Source organism: Mirounga angustirostris, unplaced genomic scaffold, assembly GCF_029215605.1.
Source record: "Mirounga angustirostris isolate CCGP_5_RB_7025 unplaced genomic scaffold, mMirAng1.0.hap1 SCAF_1, whole genome shotgun sequence".
In the NCBI taxonomy this organism is placed as follows: domain Eukaryota; kingdom Metazoa; phylum Chordata; class Mammalia; order Carnivora; family Phocidae; genus Mirounga; species Mirounga angustirostris.
In genome coordinates this window covers 149054814-149075611 of record NW_026991709.1, presented here as the reverse complement: position 1 = coordinate 149075611, position 20798 = coordinate 149054814, and the positions used below count along the sequence as shown (strand labels likewise).

General features: G+C 52.1%; 1 protein-coding gene across 3 annotated transcripts in view; it reads left to right on the top strand.

Annotated features, from left to right (window-relative positions):
* Window positions 1–19470, top strand: part of ACVR2B (activin A receptor type 2B) — a 41215-nt gene extending 21745 nt beyond the window's left edge. For 2 of the 3 annotated variants that reach the window (XM_045904029.3, XM_045904027.3), the window contains exons 2-11: window positions 1986–2193; window positions 3664–3773; window positions 3935–4086; window positions 4166–4309; window positions 4706–4849; window positions 5391–5539; window positions 7304–7418; window positions 8152–8290; window positions 8383–8513; window positions 10161–19470. In XM_045904029.3, coding sequence (XP_045759985.1) covers window positions 1986–2193; window positions 3664–3773; window positions 3935–4086; window positions 4166–4309; window positions 4706–4849; window positions 5391–5539; window positions 7304–7418; window positions 8152–8290; window positions 8383–8513; window positions 10161–10355 — 1487 coding nt within the window. In that variant the 3' untranslated portion in view covers window positions 10356–19470. The remainder of the gene's footprint in view (window positions 1–1985; window positions 2194–3663; window positions 3774–3934; window positions 4087–4165; window positions 4310–4705; window positions 4850–5390; window positions 5540–7303; window positions 7419–8151; window positions 8291–8382; window positions 8514–10160) is intronic. The other variant, XM_045904028.3, reaches the window with a different exon arrangement.
* The last annotated feature ends 1328 nt before the right edge of the window (window positions 19471–20798 follow it).

Sequence of the window (20798 nt, the reverse complement as noted above, 5' to 3'; positions counted from 1 at the left end):
AGAAGAGCCAGAATCTAAAGGAGAAAGTGGGGAGCATCCTGCAGCCAGAGATAGTAACTTGTGATAAGCCCAGAGGTGGAGCGTATTCAGGGGCCTGGAAACATGGTGTGATGGCAGTGGGGGAAGCAAGATTGAGGAGTAGCCAGCACCCCTACCTGCAGCTCATCCCATCCCTTCAGGTTCTCCCCTAAAACCTTAAGCCTTACGCTCGATGAAGGGCCTGGCTGGGGGAAGCCAACATGCACTCCTGCATGAGCCCCTTTGTTGACCCTGATGCCCTTCTTATGGACCAGGCTGGGTCCCAGCTGCCTGGGTGGTTGGGAGGCCACTCTTCTTACAAGTGTCCTTGGATGCCCAGAGCCATGGCTAGACACTGGCATTCTGATAGGATGACATTTTGAACCCTTAGAGCTTTGAGATTTGCTGCTTGCCCTTGGCCTCTGGAGGAGCCTCTTGTCACTGCAGAGAGCTGCAGAAGGGCTGGGGTGACTAGAGAATGACCTGCAGTGGGGGGAGGGGGGCTTCCCTCCTGACAGCCAGTCTTTGTCCTTCTCCCTGGGTGTACCATGGCATATCAAGTTCTTTGCTCACGATGGCCACTGTGGGCGTGAAGTGGAGGATGAGGGAGGCTTTGGGCTGTTAAGACTCAGGCTCTCCCCCAGGGTTGGGGTGGGATCTTCTCTTCTGGCTGCTGGTGGGCTGGCTGACTGTCCATCCGTGGGGGTGACTCTGACCCGTCCTTCCTCCTTCCTGGGGCAGGAATACCAGCTAGAGGTGGCATCAGATCCCTGGCCTGCAGTAGGCCCAAGAAGAGTGGCGAGGTCAGGTGGATGCTTGGTGCTGATTTCCTCTTGGGTGTCTGTGTGATTTTTGGTAGTGAGGTTGATCATGGGTGTCCTGTAAAGGGACCATGGTAGGGCACTCGCAGACAGAGTTCTGGAGAGCTCTTCAGCCCAGGAGTCAGGGGCAGGGGCCATAATCTGTTTCCTGGGAACCTCCTTTGGCATCTCCTTCCTCCTTCCCATTACAGGGCTTTGGGGGTCTTGGCAGTTGGGCAGATGGGAGGGCTGAGACGGGGTTGCTTGGGAGGGGTTGGTGAGAAAGGTGGATTTGGTGAATGCTTGAGGCCATATTTGAAGGAAAGAATATTTGAAGGGGGCAGTTGGGGGTCCAGGTGTTTGGCCACCTGGATGGCACTCATGCAGGGGGTGGAACAGGGCACAGGAATGGTGGGGAGTGCTCACAGGGGTCTTCAGGCGCCAAGCCCAGCTGGGAGGATTCTGTTAACCACTTCTAGCCACCAGCCAGCCCTCCTTCTGCTTGGGGTACATACTCCCTATTGTGACTCTGGGAGCCTTACCCTGATCATGCTGGCCTGATTCTTAGACCTTCTCCTGCCCTGCTGAGCACCAGGTGTGGTTGCTGGGTGCTGGAAGGACACTGGACTGGAGGGTCCTTATTTCCTATTCAGTCTGGACGGGGATGGGGGACACACCAGCAGTGTGTCTCCCCAGGATGAGGCAGATAGCAACAGCAGGAAGCTGCCTCAGAGTGTGCCCAGACATGGTCCCTGAGGTCTGTGGCCGGGTCACCTGAGATTCTGTGGGGTGGGGAGGGGGCTGGAGGTAGAGGGTGGTGGTGTTTAAAACTGTAGTAGATTCTGCCCCCGTTTAAACTGTTCAGTATGGGCTAGGCCCAGGAATGTGTATTTTTAGCAGCGCCCCCCCCCCCCCCCCCCCAGTGATTCTCCTGTGCCCTGGGGTTTCGAGGGCTCCTCCATTTCTGCTGCTGCAAGGGAGCCGTCCCCACCCCCACCCCCACCCAGGAGCTTCGGCCATCAGCGGAGCCCCTTTGTGTGCGTGTAGCCATCAGTCTGGCTGTTGGACACCCACCCACCACTCAGCCTCCTGCAAGGTGGCCGGGGACTCAGGGCAGGCGCCGGGGTTCGTGGAGCGCTCAGCCCTTCTCTCATCTCCTGGGCACAGGTTCCGGGCGCGGGGAGGCCGAGACTCGGGAGTGCATTTACTACAACGCCAACTGGGAGCTGGAGCGCACCAACCAGAGCGGCCTGGAGCGCTGCGAGGGCGAGCAGGACAAGCGGCTGCACTGCTACGCCTCCTGGCGCAACAGCTCCGGCACCATCGAGCTCGTCAAGAAGGGCTGCTGGCTGGACGACTTCAACTGCTACGACAGGTGCGCCGGAGTCCGCCCTCCCCTCCCCCCAGCGCCGCTGCCCGCTGGAGCCGTCCTGTCCTCCCCTCCCGGCACCACCCCTGCCTCCGTCCCGCCGGAGCCCGCCCTCCTCTCCCGTTCACCCCCGCAGCCCCGCTGGAGCCCGTCCTGTCCTCCCCTCCCCTCCCGGCACCACCCCTGCCTCAGTCCCGCCGGAGCCCGCCCTCTCCTCCCTCCAGCGCCGCAGCCCGCTGGAGGCGTCCTGTCCTCCCCTCCCGGCACCACCCCTGCCTCCGTCCCGCCGGAGCCCGCCCTCCCCTCCCGTTCACCCCCACAGCCCCGCTGGAGCCCGTCCTGTCCTCCCCTCCCCTCCTGCCTCAGTCCCGCCGGAGCCCGCCCTCCCCTCCCCCCAGCCCCGCAGCCCGCTGGAGCCCGTCCTGTCCTCCCCTCCCGGCACCACCCCTGCCTCAGTCCCGCCGGAGCCCGCCCTCCCCTCCCGTTCACCCCCACAGCCCCGCTGGAGCCCGTCCTGTCCTCCCCTCCCCTCCCGGCACCACCCCTGCCTCAGTCCCGCCGGAGCCCGCCCTCTCCTCCCTCCAGCGCCGCAGCCCGCTGGAGCCGTCCTGTCCTCCCCTCCCGGCACCACGCCTGCCTCAGTCCGGCTGGAGCCCGCCCTCCCCTCCCCCCAGCGCCGCAGCCCGCTGGAGCCCGTCCTGTCCTCCCCTCCCGGCACCACCCCTGCCTCAGTCCGGCTGGAGCCCGCCCTCCCCTCCCCCCAGCGCCGCAGCCCGCTGGAGCCCGTCCTGTCCTCCCCTCCCGGCACCACCCCTGCCTCAGTCCGGCTGGAGCCCGCCCTCCCCTCCCCCCAGCGCCGCAGCCCGCTGGAGCCGTCCTGTCCTCCCCTCCCCTCCCGGCACCGCCCCTGCCTCAGTCCCGCCGGAGCCCGCCCTCCCCTCCCGTTCACCCCCGCAGCCCCGCTGGAGCCCGTCCTGTCCTCCCCTCCCCTCCTGCCTCAGTCCCGCCGGAGCCCGCCCTCCCCTCCCCCCAGCCCCTCAGCCCGCTGGAGCCCGTCCTGTCCTCCCCTCCCGGCACCACCCCTGCCTCAGTCCCGCCGGAGCCCGCCCTCCCCTCCCGTTCACCCCCACAGCCCCGCTGGAACCCGCCTGTGGGCCTCAGGATGTGAAAGCCAGGCTGGTATTTAAGGGTAGGGGGAGACCTGGGCCTCTCCAGACAGCTCCGTAGGGATGGTGCCAGGGTCCTAGCTTTCCTGCAGCTGTGTATACCCTGCCCCAGTCCAAAGGAGAGCTCTTTGTGTGGACCCTTGGCTATCCCTGCCCGACTTTGGGTCCCACTTTAGGGGAGGTGGGTTCACACTGTCCCCTGGTGGTTCCCCGTGAGCTTCTCTGTTGCTGGGGAGGAGTGGGCTGGGCAGGTCCCAGTGAGGCTTGTGTCCCTCAGCTGAAGGGTCTGTGGGAAACTGTGTTCCTCCAGGCAGGAGTGCGTGGCCACCGAGGAGAACCCCCAGGTGTACTTCTGCTGCTGTGAAGGCAACTTCTGCAACGAGCGCTTCACCCACTTGCCGGAGGCTGGGGGCCCGGAAGGTGAGGGTCCTGGCGGGGGCAGGCTGGGGCCTCTCCTTGGCCCTGGAGCTCTCCTCTCAGCTCCTGAGTTGGGTGGGCAGTGGCAGCAGGGCTCTCTGGTCTGGCTCCTGAGGTGTGTGGGTGGGCGGGCTGTGTGACACAGGGCTCCGTGTGTCCCCCAGTCACGTACGAGCCACCCCCGACAGCCCCCACCCTGCTCACGGTGCTGGCCTACTCGCTGCTGCCCATTGGGGGCCTCTCCCTCATCGTCCTGCTGGCCTTCTGGATGTACCGGCATCGCAAGCCTCCCTACGGCCATGTGGACATCCACGAGGTGAGACAGGGCTGGCAGAGGGCAGGGGTAGAGGTGGGGTGGCCCAGCCAGACCCTCTTAAGCCCTCCATCTCCCCCAGGACCCTGGACCTCCTCCTCCATCCCCTCTGGTGGGCCTGAAGCCTCTGCAGCTGCTGGAGATCAAGGCTCGGGGGCGCTTTGGCTGTGTCTGGAAGGCGCAGCTCATGAATGACTTTGTCGCTGTCAAGATCTTCCCACTCCAGGTGAGTGAGTGAGGGGCCTCCAGGTCATCCACCCCTGCTGTCCAGCTTGAGCTGTCCCACCCCAGGGCATTCCGGGCCTAGGCAGGTAGGATGAGAGAGAGGCGGGCCCCACTGAAATTTTCTTGAAGGGCTGGGGTAGGGCTTTGCAAAACCTTGATCCACTCTGGTTTTCAAGGGTTTGTTTTTGATACCAGGTTCTGCTTAGAGGCCTTGGACACCAGGCCTGGCTCTGCATCTCATTTGGTGGGTGACACAGGGCCACTCACTCCCCTCCCTGGGCCTCAGTGGCCTTGTTTGTAAATGGGGGGGGTGGATGGGGGCACGGCTGGTGTGGGGTGGCGCTTCCGCCTCAGGGTGGTGTGGTGGCAGTGGGCTTTAGCCGCATCCCTGCCTTAGGACAAGCAGTCATGGCAGAGTGAACGGGAGATCTTCAGCACCCCCGGCATGAAGCATGAGAACCTGCTGCAGTTCATTGCCGCTGAGAAGCGAGGCTCCAACCTTGAGGTGGAGCTCTGGCTCATTACGGCCTTCCATGACAAGGTGAGTCATGCTTATGTACAGGGGCTCTTGAGATGAGGTGGCCTTCCACCATAGGATGACCCTTCCTAAGTGTGGATGTGAGTGTCTACAAGAACTCCTGATTCTGGGATACATTCTTTTTTTTTTTTTAAAGATTTTATTTATTTGACAGAGAGAGACACAGCGAGAGAGGGAACACAAGCAGGGGGAGTGGGAGAGGGAGAAGCAGGCTCCCTGCAGAGCAGGGAGCCCGATGTGGGACTCGATCCCAGGACCCTGGGATCATGACCTGAGCTGAAGGCAGTTGCTTAACCAACTGAGCCACCCAGGCGCCCTCTGGGATACATTCTTAAGAATAAGTGCAATGACTTCATGATTAACACCCTCTGACACCCCCCGCCCTGCAACCCCTCCTGGCCTCACATACCTTCCATGTCAGTCCCAGTCTCCCAGGAGGGGAGTCCGCCATTGGTCCACTGAGACAGTCCTCCCGGGGCCAGGCTGGGTCCTGTCCTGTCCTGTACCCAGAGCCTGTGCCCAAGTTTTGTGCTGTCTCCTGTAGGGCTCCCTCACGGATTACCTCAAGGGGAACATTATCACGTGGAATGAACTGTGTCACGTGGCAGAGACAATGTCAAGAGGCCTCTCGTACCTTCATGAGGATGTGCCCTGGTGCCGTGGCGAGGGCCACAAGCCGTCGATTGCCCACAGGTACCTGGCTTAGCAGTTGCCCTCTCTGCGCTTGGTGTGGAGCTGCAGAGAGGGTTGGAGGGTGAGAGCAGGACCTGGGGTGGGGCGGAGTGTCCTCTGTTTCATAAAGATGCTTAGCTGCTCTGTGGTGGGCCCACCTGGCCCTTCCCCTGCCTTCCACCTGTGTGTCCTGGGCCTGATGTGGCCTCCAAAGCTGGTTTTCTCATGCCCTCTGGTGGCCACACGAGGAAGTGCTGACTCCCACTACTTTGGAGGGTTGGTTCAGCAGTTCTCAAACTTTTTGGTTAGGATCGCTTTACATTCTTTGTTTTGTTTTGTTTTCTTTTTCTTTTTAGAGAGAGAGAGTGTGTACCCGTGCTCAGTGGTGGGGGGAAGGGCAAAGGGAAAGGGAGAGAGAGAATCTGAAGCTGGCTCCATGCCCAGCGTGGCTCCATCTCACCACCTTGAGATCATGCCCTATGCGAAAATCAAGTCAGATGCTTAATTGACTGAGCCACCCAGGCGCCCCAGGATCTCTTTACATTAAGAACTTCTGTGTACGTGGGTTATATCTACTGATATATGCTGTATCAGAGTACACACATTCTGTTAGTGTCAGAATGATGACATCACATGTATATGTAGCCTCCGGAAAACTCTTCTCCTGAGAATGAATTTACAAAAAGACAAATAATGGATTCTGAATGAAAAAAATTCTGGTCTTGCAGTTCTCCTGAAACAGTGTCAGGGACTCTTTAGGGTTCTGGGGCTACTACCCCTTGAGACCACCATATTAACTGATCATCGTAGTCCGCACTAAATGCAGGCACTACTCTGAACGCTTAGAGACGCCAGGCCAGCTCAGTCTTGTCACCTGAAGGGAGAGGCCTGTGAGACACTCGTCATCGGTGAGGTAGGGGTGTTTTCCCAGCCCCGTCGTACAGAGCAAGGAACGGTAGTGCAGAGAAGTTGAGTAGGTTGTCATCAGACCTAGTCTAGTGTGCTTCTGTGCCTCTGAGGGAGGGCAATGAGCTTGGATTCCAGGATTCAAAGCTCAAGGGCCCCTCATGGTAAGAACATCAATGACATTTAAGGTTGACGGTGTGAAATTGCAATTTCTGTAGGTCAAAAATGTTGACTCTTCTGTATAGTTCGATCTAATAGTAGTGCACAGTGAATGTGCTGGGGTGGCCCTAAGCATGTGTGCTTACTACTCCCTGAGCTTCATCCTCACAACAAGACTGACACAGGCGCTGGGGAGACCGAGGACCACACATACCCCTGCTAGCACGAGGTGGAGCTGAATGCACACACCAGCACCCTGCTCTACCCCTCGGGCTTGCACAGAGACCCGGGCAAGTTCATTCAACTTGTCACTCCCATCCTGGGCCATGTACCTTTTTCCCCAGAAGCCTTCATCCCAGGCCAGTAGGCCGGACCCTGCCCCCTCTGAGAATGCAGAGGCTGGCCTTTGATACTGTGGGGACTGGAATGGGGTCTGCCCAGCTATTGTGGGAGGTGTTGCTTCGACAGCTGTGGCAGAAGTGCATTGAGGGGTTCTCAAGTCGAGGGGGGTGAGGGGTGGAAGGGTGCCCTAAAGCTGCCTGCCTGTGCAGCCTCCTAGAACTCCACCCTAGTACAGGCCCTGCTCCCCACATAGGGTGGGATGGCCTGGTCTGGGGTCTGCTGGGGCCGGAAGGCACAGGCTCTGGTATCTTGGGGGTCAAGGAGCCAGGAGCAAGGAGCACAGTATTCACCTTCATCTCAGTCCACCTGTCTCCCCAGGGACTTCAAAAGCAAGAATGTATTGCTCAAGAGTGACCTCACAGCCGTGCTGGCTGACTTTGGTCTGGCTGTTCGGTTTGAGCCAGGGAAACCTCCGGGGGACACTCATGGGCAGGTAAGGAGCCTCAGGGGTACGGGAGGGGGGCTGGCACAGGGGTGGGCACTGCCCTTCTGGTGCCCGGCTGGCAGGACACAGGGGGCAAGGGTCACTGTGAGCTCAGAGCTGTCCGGGAACTCCAGGAGCAACACTCGTCTTCCCAGTGGGGCACCCAAGCCTGGAGGGCAGCATGATCTCGAAGGCCAGTTAGTCAGACCCAGCTTCTCCGCTGGGGTTGGTGCTCATCCTTGTAGCCTCAGTCTCTCTTTTTCCCTTTCAGCGGAATTGTTAAGCAACGTAAAATAGAAGGAACTCTGCTAAGAATCCAAACCAAAAACCTAGAAAACGTACCTAAAAGTTAAGCCTGAGGAAATCCTCCTAGAACAATTGCTGTCAGTATTTTTAGGTATTCTTCAGCCCCTCGGATTTTGATCTTAGTCTCAGGAAAACAGCCACACCATGTGGGTGGCCCCTCGTGCTGCTGAGGTTGAGTAAAGAGGCAGCCGTTCCGTGTTAGAGTACTGTTGTCTCGACTGCGTGATATTTACAGTTATCCTTGAGGTGTCATATGTACACCATGATCTCTCGTGAGCTCCCCACGAATGTGGTGAATCAAGGGTTGTCCCTGGCAGTGTCCTCTATGCCACCATCCTGGCCCTGTCTGGTGCCCTCGAGTGGTGGCTCTCGTGTGCCACGGTGAGTCACTTTGTGCGTGGCTGTTGATGGGACCCCCTCCCCTGTCCTCGTGTAGGTGGGTACGCGGCGGTACATGGCCCCTGAGGTGCTTGAGGGAGCCATCAACTTCCAGAGAGATGCCTTCCTGCGCATCGACATGTACGCCATGGGCCTGGTGCTGTGGGAGCTCGTGTCCCGCTGCAAGGCTGCGGATGGTGAGTGGGGCTGGGGCCCCGAGCGTCTAGGGGGTGGGGTGAGGAGCCACGAGCCCTTGGGGTGACCCAGCTGGGCTCTCCGTCACCCCCAGGCCCTGTGGATGAGTACATGCTGCCCTTTGAGGAAGAGATCGGCCAGCACCCATCACTGGAGGAGCTACAAGAGGTGGTCGTGCACAAGAAGATGCGGCCTGCCATTAAGGATCACTGGCTAAAGCACCCGGTGAGGGGCCTGGGTGGCAGGGGACTGTGTAGGGCAGCAGAGAGATGGAGAGAGAGGACGCCTCAGGCAGCAGGACCGTCCCCTCCTCCCCTTTGGGGCCAGAGGCCACTTAGTGCACTGTCTCCCTTCCACTAGGAAAGTGTCTGGGGAGGTTCCAGGCTCGGCAGGGAGGCGGCTCCAGGTTTGGGCCCAGAGTGATGGGGTCTGACAGTCCGTTTCATCGGGGTCCGTGTGGTCTTCATGTGGACCATTTGTGGAGGGGAGCCACTGGCCCTGGGCCTGACACGTCTGGGTTTGAATCCTGGATCTGCCCATCGGTAGCTGTGTGGCTTCTGGCAAATTGCTTTATTTCTCTGAGCCTTTGTCTCCTCAGGGTAGTAATAGATTTATTTTTTTATTTTTTTAAAAGATTTTATTTATTTATTTGACAGAGAGAGACACAGCGAGAGGGGGAACACAAGCAGGGGGAGTGGCAGAGGGAGAAGCAGGCTTCCCGCGGAGCAGGGAGCCCGATGCGGGGCTTGATCCCAGGATCCTGGGATCATGACCTGAGCCGAAGGCAGACGCTTAACCCTCTGAGCCACCCAGGTGCCCCAGGGTAGTAATAGATTTAACTAGTTATTGTAAATTGCTTGGCAGGACACTTATCACATAAATGCTTAATATGGATTAGCTCTGATTAAATATTCTCTGTTCTCTGCCTTTATTATCTTTCTGGGCCTGGACCGAGCCACGTGGCATCTTGTCTTCTCCAAGCTGGGGATATTGTACAAAAGACCCCTGCCATCAAAACTGTTTCCTGTCTTGGAAAGACACTTGCCTTCAGCTCCATTGAGCCCCTCCCCCTGCGCACCTCCCGGTCCTTTCAGAAACAGGACAGCCTTGAGGTCACTGGAGGCTAGCAGTCTACCGTACATAGCATCAGGGGCCAAGTTCAGTTGCAGTGCTGCTCCCTGGAACCCGGGGCTGCAGATGGAGAAAACTGAGACACGGGGACATATAGGCTGCGCCGGAGTCTGTACCTTCGCTTCAGACTTTCTCAGTCTTCCAGGGCAGACATGCTGGGGTGGCCCGGCCAGTTCCCTGATGAGGAGCCCACGGTGCAGACAGATCTTGGGGTGGTCTCCAGCAGGCTGGAGAGCCCCTGGATGTGGGCATTTGCCTTTCCCGGCTCCACTGTGTGTGTGCCAGCAGAGGGTGTCATGCCACGTGCCCCGGACTCTCGGGAGGGGCCCCAGGGCTGGTGGGGAGTAGGGTGGGATGAAGCCCTCCTCTGGGCCCCACTGTAACTGAGGCTGCCCTGTGGGCCCCTACATGATTTGGGATTCATGTAAGATTTTGTTTGAGTATCACTGCCCCAAGGCAAGCAGCTGGGTCTGCCCCAGGAGGGGCCCAACCCCGTCCCTTCCTATGTTGAGGCTGTGGAGGGAGTCCAGTGGGCTCAGGATGGTAGCTGCTGGGAGGGAAGGCATCCTGATTTCTGCAGTGTCCCCTGGGCCCCTGCTAGTTCACCTGCTGCTGGGGGTGGGACCAGTGGGCTCTCTGCCTGATCCTCAGGAACATCCTCAAGTTTGCCTGTCCCCCATGCTTGTCTTCGCTGAGGGGCACTGACAAGGCTGTCCTTTCCCTCTCCTCACTGACGTGCAGGGCCTGGCCCAGCTCTGCGTGACCATCGAGGAGTGCTGGGACCATGATGCAGAGGCTCGCCTGTCTGCGGGCTGCGTGGAGGAGCGGGTGTCCCTAATCCGGAGGTCAGTCAACGGCACTACCTCGGACTGTCTTGTCTCCCTGGTGACCTCCGTCACCAATGTGGACCTGCCCCCTAAGGAGTCGAGCATCTAAGCCCAGGAACGAGTGGATCTGAAGAGGAAAGGAAAAAAAGTTGTGTTTTGTTTTGGAAATCCCATAACACCAACAAACACATAAAATGCAGCTGCTATTTTACCTTGACTTTTTATTATTATTATAATTATTATAATTATTATTATTAATATTATTTTTTGGATTGGATCAGTTTTTACCAGCACATTGCTCTACTGTATCGCAAACAGCGGACACGTCAGCAGGCGTTGAGGTGCTGAGCTGTGAATGCAGAACCAGCGCCATGCTGAAGAGCCTCAGCCACCTCCTGTCCTTTGGGGTTCATTTTTCCCGCTTTCTCTTTGTTTGTTGTCTCAGAATCTGTGACACAAAGAAACCCATCTCCTGTCTTAGGAAACTTAATGCTGCAAACTCTACCTAGAGGAACCTTTGAAGACTGTTACATAAGAACACACCTTCCTCAGAGGAAGAATTTCCCCCTGCCCTCATCCCCCTCTCCCCCCCCCCCCCCACCTTTGTTGTTTTTCTCCCTTTTTAGACAGTGAGTTTAAGAAACAGCAGATGTATCTTTCACGGATTAACGGGTGTTGTCCTGACCGAGGAAAAACGGGGATGAGAATGAGGATGGTTTGGACCGGAGTTGGAAGGGGAGGACAGAACTGGGGGGGTTTGGAACAGAGCTACACTGGACTCGGGCACATTCGGAGCAACATCCTTTGCTAGGAGGCTACTTCTCAGGTAACCAGGATTCGAGGGGAAGGACCATGTGGAGGCCGAACATTAACGGCCAGAGCGGGGTTTGGAGAAAGTCTGAAAACAGGTGTGGCTCTGACCCATCTGTTGGCCCTGACCAGTTTTTTCCCACTGACTTGGGCTTGGGCGTTGGACAAAACGTTTTCTCTGCCCTCATTTTAAGGTTAGGTAGGGGTAGAAATCATCATGTTTTAGTGACTATTCCTCATAAGACAATGGTGTAAATATCTTAATGGAGGAAAAAGTTAAAACACGTTGCTTCCTCCTGGTGCAGTTCAGGGAAATGCCCATGGGGCGCCCTGCACAGCCAGGGCAAGAGGATTCCCTGGGTGGGCTGCCACGGCCTGCCTCTGAAGACCCGAGTCCTGCAGGGCTGGCTCGGCCTTGTGTGGTGACATCGCTGTCCCTTTATGTGGCTCGTGCACACGGCTTTCTCCAGACCCCTCAGAGAGGTGCATATTCTAAAAACCGTTTCTCTATTATGCCATAACCTTGCTCTAGTCAGTGAATGTTCCTAATGCTGCTGTTTCAACATTTGAATTTTTTTAATTTATGAAACATGCAAATTTTTTTAAAAACGAAAACACACATCCACATATACACACATGCTTTGCAATGTGGCTTCCGAGGTTTAAATTTTGAAAAGTAAAAGAAAACTTCACGACCACAGACCACCTCAAACCAGAAATACCTCAGAATTTTCTACTTGTGTAAGTTTTATTATATATTTTATTAGTTGTGTTGTCTCGTAGTAAGTATATTTTAATGTAAGTTGGCTTTTATGACAAGAAAATTTAAAAGAAATAGAGAAAAAGAAAAAAAGTTGGAGTCTTCTAGGGAGTGCTACCATTTTTGTTTGATAACGCCCCCTTGTAAATAACTGTCAACTGTAGATTGGCTGTCTGCGCCGTCTGGGCATTCATCACTCTTGTTTGTGAAGGCGTTTCCCTCTGGTTTCTCGAGACTTTCATTTAAAAACTGGATCTCTTTCATCTTGAGGGTAGGTGAGTTGGTGAGCGATGGGGAGAGGTTGACCTGGGTGAGAACGGGAGGGGGGCGCCTCCTCTTGACATGCGTGGAGGTTCAGATCTTTCCCTCAACCTGACTGGTCGGTGTTCAGAATGCGAGGTAACCCCACTTTAACTTGGTCAGACTGTGGCCCTTAGACGTGTTTGAGGTCATTTCCCTCGAGCCGCGGCGATCGTGGAGGAAGCGATCGTGGAGGAGGCCGGTAGCGGCTGTGTGAGTCCGCCCGGTGACTCGGGACAGTGTGGGATGGAGGGGCGTGTCGGGAGCGGCGCGCTCGCCCCGGGCCCTGGAGTCCGTCTGAGCGCGCATCTGGGGCCTGCCGCTGGGCTGTGTCTCTTTCTCTCCGTGCTCGGGCACAGGGTGCTGTGGGACGTGTGTGCGCGCCACTCGCAGAGCTCAGTTTTTGCTTCATGGGTCAAGCTGTGAGCTGGCCAAGGTGGTTACAGGGACAGGGTTTTTTGGTTGTTGTTGTTTTTGGGGGTAAGCAGTGTTGTCTTTTTTTTTTTTTAAACTGTTTTGTGCTGTGGTATTTTTCTTCCCTCAGAATAATTTTTAACAGCAAAACAGGCCTTACAGCAGTTGCTTTTCTTTTCCACTTCTTTCTTTAAAAAGCTTTAAAATATTTATTGAAAAGTGCCATATCTAATTTCTTTAGCTTTCACCTCAGGCAGTGCATCTCTACTTTTCGGGCATCTGCTTTGCACCCTCAGCAACAAATGAACCGCTAACACATGCAGCTGATTCGCCACAAGAATGATCAGATCCCTTATCCTACCCAGTGTGGAACACTAAACCCTGCCTCTCCATTTGGTTTTAGATTTCCTGTGGGAGATTTTTTTTCTGGCTTGATTCTTGTCAGAACACATCTTTGGCCTGGCTGTGGAGGGTTGAGCTGTGGCCTTGGCGTGGGACCTGCTGGTCAGCTCGCAGTACCGACAGGGTGGGCCTTCCCGTTGGCCTACATGCCTTTTATCTGGGTGGGCTCCCTCTTTGCTGATCCTGAGCTCCGCTGCCATCGGGCCGTGGCGCCAGAATGAAGTGTCTGGGGATGGTTCCTGTGTGGTGTGGCGGGGGGGAGGGGAGTCTGGGAGCGCCAGTTCTTTGGGCTTCAGGCTGCCTTTCCCTCATGCTGTGGTGTAAAAGGCACCCATCAGGCAGTATCCCTGACTGCTGCTGATGGCAGAAGAGGGTGAGTGATCCTTTTCCAGGGCACGCCCCTGGGGGCCTGGGCCGGTCTTTTGCCTCAGATAAAGTGTCTATGCTGTCATGTACTCTTTGGGGAGCAAACCATTTAGAGCTCTGGTTTATGTTTATTGGGTTATAGGGCCTCTGCCTGTGTTCTTTTCCACAAAGATTTCATGCAGTGTCTACTTCTAGAGGGCTCAGAGAACTACTCCCCCCCCCCCCCCCCCAAGCACCCGTGGAAGGCTGGTAGGAGTCTGGCATCATTTTGCCTGCCTGTGGGAGAGGCTGCCCCACCTAGGGTGAGAGGGTGGCCAAGTCAGGGGAGGGAAGGAGCCAAGGATCCTTGCTCCTTCCTTTCTAGTGTTCTTCCTTCCACCCCGGCTCCTGGCTGTGGGGTGGAGCTTTGGGAGAGAATGTGTCCCGTTTGAAAACGTCCGTGATCACTGGGAAGATATCCCAAGCCAGACAAATACAGGAATGAACGAGGAGGAGGAAATGAGTGGGGACAGAGGCCACTGTGTCACACTGTCCTGCAAAGAATTCTTAATGATGGGCCAGGGGAGGCCCTGGACAGAGTCCTTAGGGGCTGGCATCAGCCAGGTTTTCTCCTGGGACCATTGGTCCCTCCCAGGAGTCCTCTGAGTGAGTTACTCAGGGTGAGGGCTGTAGGTGGAGTGTTCTTAGGAGGAAGGGAGACCTGGTTGTGAAGGGTAGTGGTGAGTATCATTGGCCCATCATCGGCCTTCACTGTTGAACATGGCTGGCTTGTCCTTCATTGTTCAGCAGGGCTGTGTAGGTGTAGGTGCCCGGAGGGATCAGTGCTGCCTGGGGAGCATGTGTACCAGCATCTTCTGACTCAGAATTCCTCCTGTCTGGACTTGGGTATGTGTGGAGAACAAGAGAGATCTTGTTCAGCTTTGAACATCTTCAAGTGGCTTGAGCCCCCCACTCAGATATTCTCTGCCCAGATCAGAATCTCTCCTCTCTAGGCCGCTGAGCCAGTTCTTCACTGCCCCTAGGGGCCAGGCCAGTCTTCTTGTCATGGCTTGTCATGTCATGCTTTAGAAAGCAAAGCAGGTGACCCAGCACTTTTCTGCTGTCACCTCTCTCTCCAGTTGCCATGTTCTTGCTCCCTGCTACCCTGACACACTGAGTGCTTGAGCTATGTATGTGGTGTTTCTTTGGTGGCAAGCCCAGCTGTGCGTGTGTGTGTATGTGTGCTGTGTGTGGCTCAGAAAGCCTGTCACGTGGCCCGATGCTCTGAGCCATGAGGGTAGGGAGGCGGCTGTTCTACCTGGAGTGGGAGGACTGGGTGGCCTTCTTGCAAATGGAATTTTGCCTTTTTTAGGATGCAATGTAAAGTTCCCAGTACATACTGGTAATACAAGGATTTGGTGGTTTTTAGCAATACAGTAAGCATATGTATGTAAGTGTTTAGAATTGGTACTAGAAGTCGAACAGCCAAGTGTTATTCCTGAGAACTTGGCTCACTAGATGAGTATCTGAATTGGAAAGCATTTCCTTGTAGCTAACTCAGTTTGTCAGTCCCAGCTATTTCAGTAGCCTGTTGGATTCTTAATGGCTCATCTTTGGAGAGATAGCCAGGCTTGGTTCACATTTCACGGGCTCTCTAGACCACACCTTTCTAAGAAGCACAGTGAATTGACTCATCTACCCTCCCCACCTCCCATCCAGGGTGAGCAGCCAGAAAGGAAAGAGGGCAAGGTAGCTTTTTCTCCTCATTTGGGTGCCATGAATTCCTTAGTTAATGGCTGTTTATAAAAGCTGAACTAATTAGTCAGTAGTTAATAGGTGTTCAACCTAGTAATGACGAGTTTAAGTCTTGATTAACAGTAATGTTTTAGGTAAAGAAACAGGCCCAGTAATTCAGTTGATGACCTGTTTATCTTCTCAGTCTAGATTTAATGAATTCAGGGTTATATGCATAGTTATTTAAGTAAGATTCCTGGTAGTTGATTTGTAACCAGCAATCCACCTATGAATGTATCCCAAACCTTTAGAAGGCTTGGAAAAGTTTTTTAAAATAATGACTTAGTTTTGTAGCAAAAAGAAATTGAGGTTTAAAATGCCCCCCTTGGAAATTAATTCAGTTGACTCAGCTACATTTTAAAAACAGTGGGTCCAAGAGACCCATAAACTCATCAAATAAAAGTCCAAATTATCTAGAGGGATATTTTGAATATTTCTATTTTATACTCATTTGGGGTCCATTGTAAACTTTGGGTTTGGACAAGATTTTGAATTTAAACAATTTGTCACTAGTTAAATTTTACCAAGCTTTTACATTTTTGTGACTGTATCTTCCAGGTGTGAATGAAGCAGGACTTTTGATTGTGGTACTCCAGGTATCCCCGTAGTGCCAAAACCAGTGATACTTTATTTGCTCCTATGGCAGCTTGTAGAGAGAATACAAATGGTTTTCCCTCATGAATTAAAATGCATAGTCTCTAAATGCCAATGTGTGGTGATGGGCCCTGTGCTGCCCTTTCTCTCTGGGAGTATCTTTGGGCTGTCTGGGGCCTATGCAGTTCTGAGAACCACTGCATGCCAACCACAGGACCCTAGAGAAGTATACGCTCGGGCACATGTGTGTATGCAGTGGATTATTCAAACGTGGGCTCTCTGGACATCTGTGGGAAAGTGTTACATTTATTTGCAAAGTTTACATTTTTGAGCTCACAGTTATGAAAAGTATGACCCATTATTAGTGAATGCTTTTTAGGCAGGTGAGGATGGGTTTGTTTTGTTTTGTTTTTTTAACAAATGGATGCATTCTGTCTTGAGTCCTGGGGATTTCTGCTGTTGGTTGGGCATGGGATCATTCTGTTTCTCCCAATCACGTTTGCATCGGAATGTTGTTAGGTAGCATTGTAAATAAAAAAATAGGTTCTATAATAGAGATATGACACTTGAAATTTTACTTTAAAAAATCTATAGCTCTACATATATATTTAGTTATATCACCTGACAGAGTCTTCTGCACAGTGTGGAGATTGTTTTATACCACAGATTATTTTTATAAAGTCTAGTGAGTTTGAATGAGAATGATTTTGTAATCAGAGTAATGAGCTTTACCTTTCAGGATAAATGTACACTGGAGTGTGAGTGGTGTGGAGCTCTTACCTAGTGCTCATATGGATTCTCTCGATACACTGGCAGATTGGAGGCCCTTTATGGGTCTCATTTGGCCAAAACTCCACTTGTGGCTGTGTGGGACAGTGATGCTCCGGCTCAGCTCCCTGCAGATTGGGAGGCGAGGGGCTGGGGAGCGGCAAGAAGAGCCTGCGGAGTGTTTTACATTTGTGCTTCCTCCTGAGATTTCTTCTGAACAAAGGGTTCTGAAGTTAGAAATGAGTTTGTGAGTTCCTGCCACAGGGTGTAGTCGTATGAAGGTGTTTTGAGGAACAGAACTCATATGGGAGTGCATATTGGGGCGGGTTGGGACGATTAAGATTCAGGCTATAAACATTTGAAATGAGAGTTTGGTGATTTGAGGAATCCACAAAACTGAATTATCTAGGACCAAATTTTCCAGTTTTCAGGACAGAAAGGAGGGTGGTGTGTGGACACAGCGATCAAGTGAAATGGTGAGCTGCCGGGCACATTGTGTCTTCTCTGGTCGGGGCCTCTTGGAGGTGAGAGTGCTTGGGGCAGCTCCCTGCTTTGATCTAGCGAGTCACAACCGGGAGCCCTCTGAGGAAGCTCAGAGCCCCCTACCAGAGGGCATCTTCCAGCTGTCACATGGCCCTTCCTGCTCTTCCTGCAAAGGTCAGCATGACTGCCAGGGGATGGGAGGCGGTCTTCATGTTAGCCTTTTTATTTTGGGGTAGAGAGTGGATGGTTACTTGGGTGAGCCTTTTGGATGGGGATACAGGGAAGGTGAATAATGAAGCTCATTCTTTGTATCGTCATTGTAAGTCCTGAGGCCCAGCTGAAGGCCTGTCCCCCAGACCCAGGCTGTGGCGCTCAGAAGTACACTGGTTGGGACGGTTTTGTCAGGAGAATCCCTGATGTGTCATTTTATACCAGCTGTGCTTTTTATTCAGTCTGGTTCAGAGTGAAGTTTTATACTTTACCCCTTTTATGCTTGGAGTAAATTTAGTTTCAGCAGGTCCACTAGCAGTCCGGGAACCAACCTGTTGTTCCTTTCCCTGCTCCCCGTGAAAGAACGTTTCTCTGCTCTCCAGCCACGTGTCTTGGAATGTAATTCTGTTGTGCCTTTGTTTTTGTCACTTGCCTCCCCCCAAAAGCAACTGCTGTAAGCTTTTTTCTACTTGTCTTTTCTAGCCCGAGACCCCACCTTTTTCCTTTTTCCCAGCTGTAATTTCTGGATGCAGTTCTGTACTCCAGGTATTTGAAGAACCAGTTACCTCAGACCTCATGTTGAACCGTGTCACCATCTGGGTCCTCTCGATACTGCAGGCTTGTAACATACACACGCAGGAACCCTGCCAAGTATGGGCACTTACTTGTTTTAAAGTTAAACTCTTCCCAAGGACTGAGAAAGGGGCTTCTGGCAAGCTCTTCACTGCACTGTGGTGGGATGGGTCTAGAGTGTCATCTGAACGGTGCTTCCTGGGTTCCTCTTTGAATTCTGCCGTTTTCAGTATTCTTGTGTCTGAAAAGGCAAAGTGATTCAATTGGCTGGTCTTGCACACAAATTAGTTCCAAAGATGAGCTCTTTGTAACACATTTCCAGTCATTAAAACTCAAACGTAGAACATTCCTCTAAATGGCAGGATTAAAAAACCCACCATCCACCACTGTGCATTTTGGGAAGATGTCTGTAGCATATGTTGCTGTGAAATTAGGCCTTGCGGGATATGGCTGTTTGTCATTTTGATGTATTTTAAATAAATATATATATATTTTTAAAGAGCCTTTTTTACCAGTTCAAAAAGTTTAATTAACCAGCAGTCACCACATTTGAATTTTTGTCTCTGGGGCATAGATGGCAGACCAAGATTAAAAGTGGTAAGTCAGCCATATGAGCATGGGCTCCCTGCCTGGGCTGTCCTGCTGACTGTGGGATGCCAAGGTCAGTGTGTTCCCAGTGGGTTCTGATCAGCCCTCAAAGTGTTTGCTCTCTGCCCTGTTCAGTGGACTGTTGACTTCAGTCCCTGCAAGTGCTTTAGCCCAAGTGGGGTTTTCTCAGAGCACTGCCACAAGCTAAGTGTATGTTTAGCCAAATAATTTCTCCATTAAGGGAAAAAATGAGCTCATTCAGATGTTACCAGCAATGACAGAGATGAGAGTAGGAAAGATTAGGCAACATCGGGGTTTTGATTTGGAAAGTGTTCAAGTCACTGTCAGAGGCCATCTGAGAGCCAGTGATCATATAGAGATTCTTAGGAGACCTCATCTGGAAGTGTTAAGACCTCCTGTGAGTTGGAGGGATTGTTAAAATGCCAGCAGCTTCCTCCCCCCCATTTTTTCTAGAATTCTGTAAAAATGCAAAGAAAATTGAGTGGTACTTAAGAATTGAGGGTGAGGGTTACCGCAGAATAGAAGCATACTTCTAGATTTCAGTTCCATGCCACAAATCCACACAATGCCATTTTTCAACTGTACAAAAGAATCTGCTTACGAATTTGACATGATCGTGGTAGCATCAAAAGGCCGAATTTTTCACCTGTTAATATTTTTCCACATTTGTCCTTGGATCTGAGTAACTTTACAGTACTGTAAATTTAACTTACATTGAGTTTGATGTCAATTCTTGTAAAAAGAGCTTCTGCATGTAACACACACAGTTAAAGAACACAGCAGAATACAAAATTTGCAGGACCAATTTTGGAACCAACAGAAAATGTCACCTCTCATTTGCCATCTTTATGTATCAGTTTTACCAGCTACTTCTAAATTTGTACATTATGTATAAGGAAAAGAAGGAAACCCCCTAAGGCTTGTCTAACTTAGTGGAGAATGTGTGTGTCGGGTTTAGGATGGATAGCGAAGTCTTACTGAGCTGTGTTATCTAACTTGTATATAACCATTGTAATTAAAAGTCTGGATTCACCTGTTTCTTGCGGTTTAAAACAATGAGTAATTACAAACTCTGGAAATGTGACTAGTATATGACTTAAGGTGTAGAAGTGAGGAAGCTCTTCAAGTACTAAAAATAAAGACTTCTAGTTTTTGGCTCAAATTCAGTAAGTACTGTTTGTATACCAGGATATGTGAGATGTAAATGTAATAAGTCACTTTTCACCCTTGTAGCTATAAAATAAAAATTTTGTAGAACAGAAATAGCTTGTACTACTGAATTAACAAAAGTTATACTAAAGTATCATGTTTAAAAAAAATACATATATATATACAAACACACACACACATATACAGAGTTAAGCTTGTTGCTGTTACCCTGTCTGGATTTGAAAAGTGTGCTGATTTATATATGTGTGTGTATATATAATATATACACACACACACACACACACATATATTATATACACGCACACATCTAAAATGGCCTAAAGCAGACATCCATGTAATTACAGTTGCAAAATGAAGACATTTTGGAAAGAACATTGTATCATAGTTCATTCATTTGCAGTGGATCTTTGTTCCTTTTTACTGTGGTAATTTTAGAAATGAGTGTCAAGTTTGAAATTAGATCTGCTAAGTTGGGGTTTTGCTGCTTGAACTCTGCACTGGGTCCTCAAATAAACCGATGTGAATGTAGTTTTTTCCCCCTGTGTGAAGAAGCAGCCACACCCCAACAGAATAGGAGGAAAAATCTAGAGCTATTTCAAGTTTTATCTTTTTGTATATGAAAATAAAATAATAATAATAAAACTACCCTGTTGTCTCTCTCAATCACATGGCAGGGGATTGAGGTTTCTTTTCATGGGAATTAGAAATCAGTACAGTGGTGTTCTTGCACTTACAGGGCTGACTCGAACACCCCTGTAAGTTCCTGCTTGGTACACACGCAGTTGTTAATGGTTGAGTGCCTAGTCTGCCATGGTCCTGAGGTACTGGAGCTCAGCACAGGTCTTCATTTCTGCCATTCAGAAGCTCAGGGCCTAGTTGGAGACACTGGGTTTCTCCTAAATGGACTGTCCAGGAACTTGGGGTAAATTCCTGCAGAGTAGGGGTATATTTTCCAAGTCTCCCAAGATCCCCGTACCTCCCTCCCCACCCCCAGTCCTATACTTTGCAGACAACCCTCAGCAATATTTTTTAAGTGAAGCAGAGAAGCCTGGAAAATAAGTTTTATTCAGGACTACTGCAGAATACAGGCTCTGCCATTTCTAAGCATGGCTGAGTATCAGGGTCACTGAATCAACAAAGCCAGGTCTCACACTTTGGAATTCCTGACTTAACTCGCTAGATGAAAACATGGTGATGGGTGGGAGGCATGAGATCTTGAGGGCGCAGTGGTAATTCAGTAAGTACTGTTTGTATACCAGGATATGTGAGATGTAAATGTAATAGGTCATGAAAACATGGTTCCCTGTTAATGAAATGGGT